This window comes from Doryrhamphus excisus, chromosome 19 (assembly GCF_030265055.1).
Source record: "Doryrhamphus excisus isolate RoL2022-K1 chromosome 19, RoL_Dexc_1.0, whole genome shotgun sequence".
Classification (NCBI taxonomy): Eukaryota; Metazoa; Chordata; class Actinopteri; order Syngnathiformes; family Syngnathidae; genus Doryrhamphus; species Doryrhamphus excisus.
Window position 1 is genome coordinate 2,057,729 of NC_080484.1, and position 12,857 is coordinate 2,070,585.

A 12,857-nucleotide genomic window follows, 5' to 3' on the forward strand; every position below is an offset into this window, starting at 1 on the left:
CTGGCCGGGCAGCGCTCCTCCAGATGCTCCGCTCTCACTGCAGCGGCCTGTACGCTGGCCTGGTGGGCGCCCCCGGGTCCTAAAGTCCGCCGGTTTAATACGCAGTAGCCTTTGAAGGATCAAGCCCGATATCGATATTGTTGATTGGTTGTACAGATCGATACCAGCGTGATAAGATCCTATATGTGTTTTTTGTTGTATTGTTAAATATATCATATGTATTTATACTGTGTACAATCTCCAAGATTGCTCTTGTTTAGTTATTTTACACTATGGAAATAATTGTAGTATTTTGTTATATTGTCATGTTACATATTTTCTTTTTAAAAAAAATTATATTTATTATATTTTATATATATTTTCTTGACAAAAAAAATGATTTTATTGTGATTATAATGAAATTAGAGGGAAAAATCACAAAGTCAATGATACTCAAAAATGTCATAATAAATTTTCATAAGCATAAAGTATCAATATCTATAATACTGACCTTCGACTGACTCGGTATCGGATTGATATCTAAATGTGTAGTATCGCACATCACTTTTTATCATTTTTATTTCAAGCTGTCAGATGGAAGTACACGCCAGGTCACAAAAAATGATTTATGTCGTCCTCTAGTGGCTGTACGCAGTATTGCTAGTTAAATAGGATGATAGTAATATAGAATAGGTGTCCAAAGTACTGCCCATTCTAAAAATAAAAAAAATAAAAAAAATAATTTAACAAAATCAAAATATTAAAGAAAAAAATTGTCATCTAATGAGAAAAATTTGCAATTTTGCAAAATCGCAATATTAAAATAATATAAAAATAACATCATTTTAGTAGCATAAAATTGGCATTTTAAAGGGGAAAAACATATTTTTAATTAATATAAAATTGTGGGAAACAATGAAAAATAGAAATGTTCCACAGTCTTATGGATCACTGTCATTCAAGTGTAAAAATAAGTTCACCTCTCATAAAAATAAAAAAAATAAAAATAATAATAAAATTAAAAATAAAAATAAAAATATATTATTTATATAAAGTCAATGATACTCAAAAATTTTTTTCATAAGCATAAAGTATCGATATCTATAATACTGACCTTCGATTGACTCGGTATCGGATTGATATCTAAATGTGTAGTATCGCACATCACTTTTGGACTTTTATCATTTTTATTTCAAGCTGTCAGATGGAAGTACACGCCAGGTCACAAAAAATGATTTATGTCGTTCTCTAGTGGCTGTACGCAGTATTGCTAGTTAAATAGGATGGTAGTAATATAGAATAGGTGTCCAAAGTACCGCCCATTCTAAAAATAAAAGAAAAACTAAAAAAAAAAATTAACAAAATCAAAATATTAAAGAAAAAAATTGTCATCTAATGAGAAAAAAATTGCAATTTTTCAAAATCGCAATATTAAAATAATATAAAAATAACATCATTTTAGTAGCATAAAATTGCAATTTTAAAGGGGAAAAACATATTTTTAATTAATATAAAATTGTGGGAAACAATGAAAAATAGAAATGTTCCACAGTCTTATGGATCACTGTCTATCAAGTGTAAAAATAAGTTCACCTCTCATAAAAAAATTAAAAAATAAATAAATTAAAAATAAAAATAAAAATAAAAATAAAAATAAAAATAAAAATAAAAATAAAAATAAAAATAAAAATAAAAATAAAAATAAAAATAAAAATAAAAATAAAAATAAAAATAAAAATAAAAATAAAAATAAAAATAAAAATAAAAATAAAAATAAAAATAAAAATAAAAATAAATAAATAAAAATTAAATAAAAATAAAAATGTAAAAGCATTTTTTTGATGGAGATTTTTTTTTACCAGTACACCTGAAACAATGACAATGACATTTTTTTTTTAATATCTCACATCTGATTTATTTACAAAAGATGGCGGCTTCATCACAGAAGTTTTTCCAAATCAACATGACAAACAAAATGTATTTACCAGAAGCCTGAACACACACACACACACACACACACACACTCACACACACACACACATAGCGACTAATAAATAACATCAGGTGTTTTTGCACGTAGTCATCAAGTAACGTAAATGTGAAACGCAAATTCCAGCGTATGCGTAATTATTCATCCGGCGGTTCTTTTAATGCGAGGGCGTCTCCCAAATCGACTTTTTTTTTTTTTTTTTTTTTAGTGTGTGAAACAAGCGACGTTATGAGTGAGGACGACACACAGTAAAACGTTGCGGACATCGTGGGCGACACGGGCTGTGATTCGTACGAGCGACTGCACACTTTGGCACGAATGGAAAAAGGCGTGTTTTCGAAAAAAAAATAAAAAAAAACTCATTCATGGTTTTACAGCACTTTTACGAAACACCAAAATAATAACGTGCGCGTTTTGAGGCGTCGTACCTGCGGCGTGGTCAGCGAAATGCGTACTGTAAATACGTCCGTCAAGAAAGTACGACGACAAAAGGAGCTCGGGGAACTGTACGCTGTTTATACAATCTGCAACATTTTAATGGATGGACTCCAAAGACTGTCTCATTCCTGGGAAGAGTTGTTGTTGTGGTTGTTTCTGGGCATGCCCGCATATCAAAAGGTCTTTCCTGTACCTGTTGGCAAAACAGTTCCTTAATAGCTAGTTTCCACCTTGGAATGAGACAATATTTGGGACGTGGTTGTGGTCGTTTCTGGGCATGCCTTGATATCAAAAGGTCTTTCCTGTACCTGTTGGCAAAACAGTTCCTTAATAGCTAGTTTCCACCTTGGAATGAGACAATATTTGGGACGTGGTTGTGGTCGTTTCTGGGCATGCCTTGATATCAAAAGGTATTTCCTGTACCTGTTGGCAAAACAGTTCCTTAATAGCTAGTTTCCACCGTGGAATGAGACAATATTTGGGACGTGGTTGTTTCTGGGCATGCCCTCATATCAAAAGGTCTTTCCTGTACTGCCGGCAAAACAGTTCCTTAATGGCTACTGTTTCCACCTTGGAATGAGACAATTTTTGGGACGTGGTTGTGGTTGTTTCTGGGCATGCCTGCATATCAAAAGGTCTTTCCTGTACTGCCGGCAAAACAGTTCCTTAATAGCTAGTTTCCACCTTGGAATGAGACAATATTTGGGACGTGGTTGTTTCTGGGCATGCCCGCATATCAAAAGGTCTTTCCTGTACTGCCTGCAAAACAGTTCCTTAATAGCTAGTTTCCACCTTGGAATGAGACAATATTTGGGACGTGGTTGTGGTTGTTTCTGGGCATGCCCGCATATCAAAAGGTCTTTCCTGTGCCTGCTGGCAAAACAGTTCCTTAATGGCTACTGTTTCCACCTTGGAATGAGACCATTTTTGGGACGTGATTGTTTCTGGGCATGCCTGCATATCAAAAGGTCTTTCCTGTACTGCCTGCAAAACAGTTCCTTAATAGCTAGTTTCCACCTTGGAATGAGACAATATTTGGGACGTGGTTGTGGTTGTTTCTGGGCATGCCCGCATATCAAAAGGTCTTTCCTGTGCCTGCTGGCAAAACAGTTCCTTAATGGCTACTGTTTCCACCTTGGAATGAGACAATTTTTGGGACGTGGTTGTGGTTGTTTCTGGGCATGCCCACATATCAAAAGGTCTTTCCTGTACCTGCTGGCAAAACAGTTCCTTAATGGCTACTGTTTCCACCTTGGAATGAGACAATATTTGGGACGTGGTTGTGGTTGTTTCTGGGCATGCCCGCATATCAAAAGGTGTTTCCTGTACTGCCGGCAAAACAGTTCCTTAATAGCTAGTTTCCACCTTGGAATGAGACAATATTTGGGACGTGGTTGTGGTTGTTTCTGGGCATGCCCGCATATCAAAAGGTCTTTCCTGTACCTGCTGGCAAAACAGTTCCTTAAAGGCTACTGTTTCCACCTTGGAATGAGACAATTTTGGGATGTGGTTGTGGTCGTTTCTGGGCATGCCTTGATATCAAAAGGTCTTTCCTGTACCTGCTGGCAAAACAGTTCCTTAATGGCTACTGTTTCCACCTTGGAATGAGACAATTTTTGGGACGTGGTTGTGGTTGTTTCTGGGCATGCCCGCATATCAAAAGGTCTTTCCTGTACCTGCTGGCAAAACAGTTCCTTAATAGCTAGTTTCCACCTTGGAATGAGACAATATTTGGGACGTGTTTGTGGTTGTTTCTGGGCATGCCCACATATCAAAAGGTCTTTCCTGTACCTGCCGGCAAAACAGTTCCTTAATAGCTAGTTTCCACCTTGGAATGAGACAATATTTGGGACGTGGTTGTGGTTGTTTCTGGGCATGCCTTGATATCAAAAGGTCTTTCCTGTACCTGTTGGCAAACAGTTCCTTAATGGCTACTGTTTCCACCTTGGAATGAGACAATATTTGGGACGTGGTTGTGGTTGTGGTTGTTTCTGGGCATGCCCGCATATCAAAAGGTGTTTCCTGTACTGCCGGCAAAACAGTTCCTTAATAGCTAGTTTCCACCTTGGAATGAGACAATATTTGGGACGTGGTTGTGGTTGTTTCTGGGCATGCCCACATATCAAAAGGTCTTTCCTGTACCTGCCGGCAAAACAGTTCCTTAATAGCTAGTTTCCACCTTGGAATGAGACAATATTTGGGACGTGGTTGTGGTCGTTTCTGGGCATGCCTTGATATCAAAAGGTCTTTCCTGTACTGCCGGCAAAACAGTTCCTTAATAGCTAGTTTCCACCTTGGAATGAGACAATATTTGGGACGTGGTTGTGGTTGTTTCTGGGCATGCCCGCATATCAAAAGGTCTTTCCTGTACCTGCTGGCAAAACAGTTCCTTAATGGCTACTGTTTCCACCTTGGAATGAGACAATATTTGGGACGTGGTTGTGGTCGTTTCTGGGCATGCCTTGATATCAAAAGGTCTTTCCTGTACTGCCGGCAAAACAGTTCCTTAATAGCTAGTTTCCACCTTGGAATGAGACAATATTTGGGACGTGGTTGTGGTTGTTTCTGGGCATGCCCGCATATCAAAAGGTCTTTCCTGTACCTGCTGGCAAAACAGTTCCTTAATGGCTACTGTTTCCACCTTGGAATGAGACAATATTTGGGACGTGGTTGTGGTTGTTTCTGGGCATGCCCACATATCGAAAGGTCTTTCCGGTACCTGCTGGCAAAACAGTTCCTTAATGGCTACTGTTTCCACCTTGGAATGAGACAATTTTAGGGACGTGGTTGTGGTAGTTTCTGGGCATGCCTGCATATCAAAAGGTCTTTCCTGTACTGCCGGCAAAACAGTTCCTTAATAGCTAGTTTCCACCTTGGAATGAGACAATTTTTGGGACGTGGTTGTGGTAGTTTCTGGGCATGCCCGCATATCAAAAGGTCTTTCATGTACTACCGGCAAAACAGTTCCTTAATAGCTAGTTTCCACTTTGGAATGAGACAATATTTGGGACGTGGTTGTGGTTGTTTCTGGGCATGCCTTGATATCAAAAGGTCTTTCCTGTACCTGTTGGCAAACAGTTCCTTAATGGCTACTGTTTCCACCTTGGAATGAGACAATTTTTGGGACGTGGTTGTGGTAGTTTCTGGGCATGCCCACATATCAAAAGGTCTTTCCCCCCAAGGCGGAATATTGCCAGGACGACTTTGAACCTCTCTTGCCGGACGGGACAAAAAGCGGGAAAATGCTGACGACCATAAATGCTTCAATTAATGCCTCTGAAAAAAACTGGCTGTGGCTGTAGGCAACCTCCAATCATGAACCGCTTTACCGCTATTACACTATCGGTTCTGTTGCTGCTGTGTTGTATACCTTTTTTTTTCTTTGAGTCATTCTGCTACTAAACCAACAAAACAGGAAACCGACCAAAGCAAAATGGCCGCACTTTCTCATGCACTCCGAATCATTATTTTGATTATTTTAAACGCCCCGTCTTGTTTGCGGCTTAGCTTAATAAACGGCCCATGTCTAATCAGAGCATTTACGGTATTTACGGTAATTACGGTAACCTTTGTATTTAGCGCCCCACACCCCCCCCCCCGCTCCCCCCGCCCGCCCCCGTCGCCCCCAAAAAGACACAAACACAAACAATATCCAACATGCGTCACTCAAAAAAAGCGCTTAACTTAAAAACACTTTTTTTTTCTCCTGAACCGAGAATCGACGGCTCCATCCCTGTCGCCACCTTGAAAGCCTACCAACATGGCTGCCAGACGTACGCATGCCGCTTGGAGGGGTTTGTCTTTGTGCTGCATTTGAGAGAACTGGGAAATTTCAGAACGCAACTCAAAATACCAAATGCTATAGCTGTCATTTTGAAAAAAAAAAAAACATTTACTTGACGGAATGTGAAAACGCTAGCTTATCGTGGTTGACGGCCATGTTTTTTTCTCACGTTTCACAATTCCCAGCCTTCTCGAATGCATCATATAGCAACATTAACCCCATCCATATTATTATTAGATTTATTAATAGCTAGTATTTTTCCAATGCTAGCTTGTTTGACCAAAGAGCTAACATTAACCCATCCAGATTATTATTAGATTTATTAATAGCTAGTACTGTTCCAATGCTAGCTTGTTTGACCGAAGCGCTAACATTAACCCCATCCAGATTATTATTAGATTTATTAATAGCTAGTATTGTTCCAATGCTAGCTTGTTTGACTAAAGAGCTAACATTAACCCCATCCAGATTATTATTAGATTTATTAATAGCTAGTATTGTTCCAATGCTAGCTTGTTTGACTGAAGCGCTAACATTAACCCCATCCAGATTATTATTAGATTTATTAATAGCTAGTATTGTTCCAATGCTAGCTTGTTTGACCGAAGCGCTAACATTAACCCCATCCAGATTATTATTAGATTTATCAATAGCTAGTATTGTTCCAATGCTAGCTTGTTTGACCGAAGCGCTAACATTAACCCCATCCAGATTATTATTAGATTTATTAATAGCTAGTATTTTTCCAATGCTAGCTTGTTTGCGTAAAGAGCTAACATTAACCCATCCAGATTATTATTAGATTTATTAATAGCTAGTATTGTTCCAATGCTAGCTTGTTTGACAGAAGAGCTAACATTAACCCCATCCAGATTATTCTTAGATTTATTAATAGCTAGTATTGTTCCAATGCTAGCTTGTTTGACCGAAGCGCTAACATTAACCCCATCCAGATTATTATTAGATTTATTAATAGCTAGTATTGTTCCAATGCTAGCTTGTTTAACTGAAGCGCTAACATTAACCCCATCCAGATTATTATTAGATTTATTTAGAGCTAGTATTGTTCCAATGCTAGCTTGTTGGACTAAAGAGCTAACATTAACCCCATCCAGATTATTATTAGAGTTATTAATTGCTAGTATTGTTCCAATGCTAGCTTGTTTGACTGAAGAGCTAACATTAACCCCATCCAGATTATTATTAGATTTATTAATAGCTAGTATTGTTCCAATGCTAGCTTGTTTGACCGAAGCGCTAACATTAACCCCATCCAGATTATTATTAGATTTATTAATAGCTAGTATTTTTCCAATGCTAGCTTGTTTGACTAAAGCGCTAACATTAACCCATCCAGATTATTATTAGATTTATTAATAGCTAGTATTGTTCCAATGCTAGCTTTTTTGACGGAAGAGCTAACATTAATCCCATTACATGTGTGATGCTAATGCTAAGCTAGTTGCTAAGCCATTTCTTTTTTTTTGGGGGGGGGGGGGGGGGGGGGTTAACATGCAAGTAGAACATTAGGCTATGTTGACGTGTGGGACCATGAATTCGTGGGCAGAACTCCGAAAAAAAAAACATTAGCTTGGAAAAGCTAACGGTTAAAAAGCAGTTGGACGGCGGCCATCTTGAGCGGGTGATATTATTACAGCAGGTTTAACACACTGGCTAATGAGACACCTCCCCCTACGTTGTTTCCTGTTTAGCTCAGATGACGGCATGCATTATCTACGTGCTAACGCCTGGTGGGGGTCGTCGTCGTGGTCGTCGTTGTTGTTGATTGCTCCTGGTGGATGGATGACCTGCGGACCTGCAGGGATGGAGTTCTCTTCTCTGCTCATTGCTTGTGTACTCGCATTGTGCCTGCAAAAAAAAAAAAAAAAAAAACACGCAGGACATCGCGCTATTTTTACAGCTTGCTATTTTTGGAAGCGGTTATTTTAGGAAAGGAACACAAAGACCAAAAAAAAATATGGGAGTTTAGAGGTTCCACTGGATCTGATTGGTTGCTCAGCACTGACCTCTCTCCCCTCCGTTTCTCATGTTGGTCTCTTCCTCGTCTGCCCCGTCGTCCACTACAAGAGCACAAAATCGAACATGGTAATGGTTTCATTTCATTTGAACATGCATCAGATTCCAATTGAATGCATCCCATAATCAGTTCCCAGTTCCACATGTCCAAAAGGAGTAGGAAGAAGCAAAGCTTATTCAATCCTACCCCTCCATCTGGTACTTTTACAATCAGTAACTGTTACATTTGTTCACTTCCTGCTTTCCGTAATACAGTTTAAGTTTTTTTTGTGTAAAATAAAATAAAATAAAATAAAATAAAATAAAATAAAATAAAATAAAATAAAATAAAATAAAATAAAATAAAATAAAATAAAATAAAATAAAATAAAATAAAATAAAATAAAATTTAATCCAATCCATCTGGTACTTTTACAATCAGTAACTGTTACATTTGTTCACTTCCTGCTTTCCGTAATACAGTTTTTTTGTGTAAAATAAAATATATATAAAATAAAATAAAATAAAATAAAATAAAATAAAATAAAATAAAATAAAATAAAATAAAATAAAATAAAATAAAATAAAATAAAATAAAATAAAATAAAATAAAATAAAATAAAATAAAATAAAATAAAATAAAATCCATCTGGTACTTTTACAATCAGTAACTGTTACATTTGTTCACTTCCTGCTTTCCGTAATACAGTTTAAGTTTTTTTTGTGTAAAATAAAATAAAATAAAATAAAATAAAATAAAATAAAATAAAATAAAATAAAATAAAATAAAATAAAATAAAATAAAATAAAATAAAATAAAATTTAATCCAATCCATCTGGTACTTTTACAATCAGTAACTGTTACATTTGTTCACTTCCTGCTTTCCGTAATACAGTTTTTTTGTGTAAAATAAAATATATATAAAATAAAATAAAATAAAATAAAATAAAATAAAATAAAATAAAATAAAATAAAATAAAATAAAATAAAATAAAATAAAATAAAATAAAATAAAATAAAATAAAATAAAATAAAATAAAATAAAATAAAATAAAATAAAATAAAATCCATCTGGTACTTTTACAATCAGTAACTGTTACATTTGTTCACTTCCTGCTTTCCGTAATACAGTTTAAGTTTTTTTTGTGTAAAATAAAATAAAATAAAATAAAATAAAATAAAATAAAATAAAATAAAATAAAATAAAATAAAATAAAATAAAATAAAATAAAATAAAATAAAATAAAATAAAATCCAATCCATCTGGTACTTTTACAATCAGTAACTGTTACATTTGTTCACTTCCTGCTTTCCGTCATACAGTTTAAGTTTTTTTGTGTAAAATAAAATATATATAAAATAAAATAAAAAAAAAATTAAAAAAAATAAAATAAAATAAAATAAAATAAAATAAAATAAAATAAAATAAAATAAAATAAAATAAAATAAAATAAAATAAAATAAAATAAAATCCAATCCATCTGGTACTTTTACAATCAGTAACTGTTACAAGGGTCATCATCTGTGAGCAATTGAAGCGTGGTCCCACCTGAGTGGAGCTCCTTCACCAGTGAAGACATGGTGTTGGTGATGGAGTCGGCGGCAACCAGGAGGTCGTTACGCAGGTTCCGAGGTACACCTGCAACACACAAATGGAAAATTCCACTTTCACGTCCACGACGAAGCTTGGAGATCCGACTCCGGGACTCCGAGACTCCGAGACTCCGGGACTCCGGGACTCCGGGACTCCGGGACTCCGGGACTCGGGATGTCTTTTATTACCCTGAGCGAAGGCCTCCAGCACGTCGCCTCCCACACCCGCCAAGCAGTCCTGTGGCGTGTGGGTGGGGGTGGAGCCAGCTGAGGTGGAGCGTATAGGCATGGGCATGGAGCAGCCCGCCCCGTGGCTGGGGGACGAGTGGGGGGACCCTCCAGACTGGGACTGGAAGGAAAACTCTCAGTCACTTCTGACTTTTCTTTAGACAAAATGGCTGCAAGGTTCCTGTCCATCAAATGGATTCGTTCTTAGAAGGTCCACTCACCGCCTGCTTCTGTTCCTCATCCTGTCAGCAAGCAAAACACCAAGTCAGTCATTTGCAGCCCGGGGGTGTCCAAGATGCAGCTTGGGGGCCATATGAGGCCCACCTCTGTTTTTTGTTTTTTTTTTTTTTTTAAATAAGCCTGTGGCACTTTAAAAATATAATTTATATAATTTATATAATAATATAATTTATATAATTTATAAATTATCATTTAAGAAAAATAATATAAAAAAATATAAAAAAAAATATAAACCCTAAAACTGGATAAATCAACAGTAATTTTACAATAATTAAGTCAAAATATTAACAGAAAAAAATTGTTATGTAATAAGAAAAAGTCATACATTTACAAGAATATTATGAAAAAACACTTTTGGAACAAAAAAACAAAGTCAAAGTGAAAGTTAGGTTGGGGAAAAAGTTATGATATTACAGGAATAAAGTCTAAATATTATGGAAATAAAGTTACACATAATTACAAAAAGAAAATTTCCAAAACAAAAATGAAAAAAATCTGAAAAAACTACAAAAATTAAATTTATTTATTTATTATTTATTTTAATTTACAAAACAAAAATGAAAAATATTTGAAAAAAAACTACAAAAATTAAATGTATTTATTTATTATTTATTTATTATAATTAAACTATTTATAAATGATTCGTTAAGAAAAATACTAAAAAAATATAAACCCTACAATTGGATAAATCAACAGTAATTTTACAATAATTAAGTCAAAATATTAACACAAAAAAGTTGTTATGTAATAAGAAAAAGTCATACATTTACAAGAATAGCGTTGTAATATTATGAAGAAAGATTTTTGGAAAAAAGTGAAAGTTAGGTTGGGGAAAAAGTTATGATATTATCGAAATAAAGTCTAAATATTATGGAAATTAAGTTTTACATAATTAAAAAAAGAAAATTTACAAGACAAAAATGAAAAATATTTGAAAAAAAACTAAAAAAAATTTAAAAGTCAGCAGTAATTTTACAAAAATTAAGTCGGAATATAATAATAAGTAATAATAATATAATAAGTAATATTATGAGAAAAAAAAACAAACTTAAGTTGAAAAAGTGTTATGGGAATAATGGGAATAAAGTCATAATACTATCAGAAGAATATTTTGGATAAAAACAGCAAAAAAAAAATTCAAAAAAAATGTGGAATATTATTATTTTTCTGAAAATTAGGATATCATAATGACGTTACGCCCCCCCCCCCCCCCATATATGAAAATATGTATACCTTCAGCAGCCTCATGAGTCCTTCCAGCTGCACCATCAGCTCCCGTCGGCTCTCCTGCAGGGCCGACATGCGTCGCTCCAGCTCGTCTTTTCTGTGTCTGACACACACACACACACACACACACACACACACACACACACACACACACACACACACATGGCCATGTACAATTACAGTTTCTACATTTTTGCTTTTACTTTCAATTATTTCAGCTTTCTTCTTGTACATTTTTAATGTACTTTTCTAAAAAAAATATCACTTTTTCGCATTCGATTGGCCCAAAGAGGTACTTCTAAGGGCCAGTGGCGTCGTTAGACCTATTTAAAAATATTGTGCAGCCCCCCCTAAATAATTTCATATTTTTTATTGATTTTTTTTTCATTGATTTTTTTTATTAAAAATAAAAATGTCTGATAATTTTTATATAATAGGGCAAAACCAAGCTAATACTAGCCTACTACTAGTAGTAGTAGTACTAATTTTCTACCGCTAATCCTCACGAGGGTCACAAGCAAGGGGGTGCTGGAGCCTATCCCAGCTGTCTTGTGGCAAGAGGCGGGGTCCACATTCTGGACTGGTGGCCAGCCAATCACAGGGCACATATAGACAAACAACCATTCACACTCACATTCATACCTATGGACAATTTGGAGTCGCTAATTAACCTAATGTTTTTTTTTTTTTACTTTTAAGGGCCAGTGGCGTCGTTAGACCTATTTAAAAATATTCTGAAGCCCCCCCTAAATAATTTCGTATTTTTTATTGATTTTTTTTTCATTGATTTTTTTTATTAAAAATAAAAATGTCTGACAATTTTTTTATAATAGGGCAAAAGCAAACAACCATTCACACTCACATTCATACCTATGGACAATTTGGAGTCGCTAATTAAACTAATTATTTTTATTTTTTTACTTCTTGGGCCAGTAGCGTCGTTAGACCTATTTAAAAATATTCTGAAGCCCCCCCCTAAATAATTTGATATTTTTTATTGATTTTTTTTTCATTGATTTTTTTTATTAAAAATAAAAATGTCTGACAAATTTTCTATAATAGGGCAAAAGCAAACAACCATTCACACTCACATTCATACCTATGGACAATTTGGAGTCGCTAATTAACCTAGCATGTTTTTATGGAATGTGGGAGAAAACCGGAATAACCGGAAAAAAAACATGCATGCACAGGGAGAACATGCAAACTCCACACAGAGATAACCGAGGGTGGAATTGAACCCTGGTCTCCTAGCTGTGAGGTCCGCGCGCTAATCACTCGACCACCGTGCAGCATTTTAAGGTGCTGTATTTGTAAATAAATTAAGTTAAGCTTGTTTTGTGTTGTTTGGACATTATGCT

The 12,857-nt window shown here is 35.1% G+C and overlaps 1 protein-coding gene across 3 annotated transcripts in view; it reads right to left on the bottom strand.

Annotated features, from left to right (window-relative positions):
• Positions 1-7,682: 7,682 nt before the first annotated feature.
• Positions 7,683-12,857, bottom strand: part of dtnbb (dystrobrevin, beta b) — a 33,696-nt gene continuing 28,521 nt past the window's right edge. For all 3 annotated transcript variants that reach the window (XM_058056673.1, XM_058056676.1, XM_058056674.1), the window contains exons 14-19: positions 11,503-11,599; positions 10,251-10,271; positions 9,991-10,150; positions 9,758-9,847; positions 8,219-8,272; positions 7,683-8,060 (exon numbers count right to left, since the gene is read on the bottom strand). In XM_058056673.1, coding sequence (XP_057912656.1) covers positions 8,035-8,060; positions 8,219-8,272; positions 9,758-9,847; positions 9,991-10,150; positions 10,251-10,271; positions 11,503-11,599 — 448 coding nt within the window. In that variant the 3' untranslated portion in view covers positions 7,683-8,034. The remainder of the gene's footprint in view (positions 8,061-8,218; positions 8,273-9,757; positions 9,848-9,990; positions 10,151-10,250; positions 10,272-11,502; positions 11,600-12,857) is intronic.